At 66.1% G+C, this 1,796-nt stretch overlaps 1 protein-coding gene across 1 annotated transcript; it reads left to right on the forward strand.

Moving 5' to 3' along the window:
- Positions 1 to 164: 164 nt before the first annotated feature.
- Positions 165 to 1,792, forward strand: LOC103584232 (SKI family transcriptional corepressor 1; the record flags this gene model as incomplete). Its single annotated transcript, XM_008565312.1, has 2 exons — positions 165 to 274; positions 583 to 1,792. Coding segments are annotated over exons 1-2 (1,233 nt in total), but the record flags the coding sequence as incomplete, so codon positions are not given.
- Positions 1,793 to 1,796: the final 4 nt, after the last annotated feature.

Consider the following 1,796-nt stretch of genomic DNA (forward strand, 5'->3'; position numbering starts at 1 on the left):
CTCTCCCCCTCCCAGGCAGCCCGGAATCCCTCCTCCTTCTCCCGGTCCCCCCACCCCCAACCTCCGGCTGTCTGGAGGTGGGCAGTGACGGCCCCTCCCCGCGCTGCCCCCGCCCGCCCGCGTGCATGCGCTACTGAGCAAAGGGGCGGCCGGTCCCCGAAGTCCGGGCTGCAGGACCCCAGCCGGCAGGGCGGGCTGCAGGGGTGGCCGAAAGCGCACTGATCTGGGCGCCGGAAAGCCTGGGTTTGGCAATGGCTTTGCTGTGTGGCCTTGGGCAAGTCACTCTTCGTCTCTGGGTTCCACTTCCTCCCCAATCCACAAATGGGATTGGGTTCCTTGAAGCCCTGGTATTTCTGAGGTCTCCATTACCCCCTTTCCTCCCCCACACCCCAGGGGCTTTTGTTCCGGCGCCAACACGGGTCTGAAAAACAAAAGGCGCCCGTCCAGGGGGCGAATGAGCTTGGACTCCCCACTGCCAAGTATCCCCGCGCGCTTCACTCGGCGCGCCCTGCTGGGCGGGCCCAAGCCGCGGCGGCAGCTCTGAAAATGGCTCATCTGCTCTCTGCTTTCTCTGTTTCGCAGGAGCGGCGGCATGGAGGCTCTCACCACTCAGCTGGGGCCGGGGCGCGAGGGCAGCTCCTCGCCCAACTCCAAGCAAGAGCTGCAGCCCTACTCGGGCTCCAGCGCTCTCAAACCCAACCAGGTGGGCGAGACGTCGCTGTACGGGGTGCCTATCGTGTCGCTGGTCATCGACGGCCAGGAGCGCCTGTGCCTGGCGCAGATCTCCAATACCCTCCTCAAGAACTACAGCTACAATGAGATCCACAACCGCCGCGTGGCCCTGGGTATCACGTGCGTGCAGTGCACGCCGGTGCAGCTGGAGATTCTGCGACGGGCCGGGGCCATGCCCATCTCGTCGCGCCGCTGCGGCATGATCACCAAGCGTGAGGCCGAACGCCTGTGCAAGTCGTTCCTGGGCGAGCACAAGCCACCCAAGCTGCCGGAGAACTTCGCCTTCGATGTGGTGCACGAGTGCGCTTGGGGTTCGCGTGGCAGCTTTATCCCCGCGCGCTACAACAGCTCGCGTGCCAAGTGCATCAAGTGCGGCTACTGTAGCATGTACTTCTCGCCTAACAAGTTCATCTTCCACTCGCATCGCACACCTGACGCCAAGTATACGCAACCCGACGCCGCCAACTTCAACTCGTGGCGCCGTCACCTCAAACTCAGTGACAAGTCGGCTACAGATGAACTGAGCCACGCCTGGGAGGACGTCAAGGCCATGTTCAATGGCGGCACGCGCAAACGGACCTTCTCTCTGCAAGGAGGCGGCGGAGGCGGTGCTAATGGCGGATCGGGTGGGCAGGGGAAGGGTGGTGCTGGCGGCGGCGGCGGCCCGGGGTGCGGTGCTGAGATGGCCCCAGGTCCACCGCCCCACAAAAGCTTGCGCTGTGGCGAAGATGAGCCTGCTGGGCCTCCCGGACCACCTCCTCCCCTCCCGCAACGCGGACTTGGCCTGGCGGCGGGAGCTAGTGGCCCGGCGGGCCCGGGAGGGCCTGGTGGCGGCGCTGGCGTACGCAGCTACCCGGTGATCCCAGTGCCCAGCAAAGGCTTTGGCCTCTTGCAAAAGCTGCCCCCGCCGCTTTTCCCGCATCCTTACGGTTTCCCCACGGCCTTCGGTCTATGCCCCAAAAAGGACGACCCGGTGTTAGGTGCAGGCGAGCCCAAGGGCGGCCCTGGCACTGGGAGCGGCGGCGGCGCGGGCACTGGCGGGGTCGCGGGTGGGCCGGGAGCTG

Source organism: Galeopterus variegatus, unplaced genomic scaffold (assembly GCF_000696425.1).
Source record: "Galeopterus variegatus unplaced genomic scaffold, G_variegatus-3.0.2 Scaffold47534, whole genome shotgun sequence".
Taxonomy (NCBI): domain Eukaryota; kingdom Metazoa; phylum Chordata; class Mammalia; order Dermoptera; family Cynocephalidae; genus Galeopterus; species Galeopterus variegatus.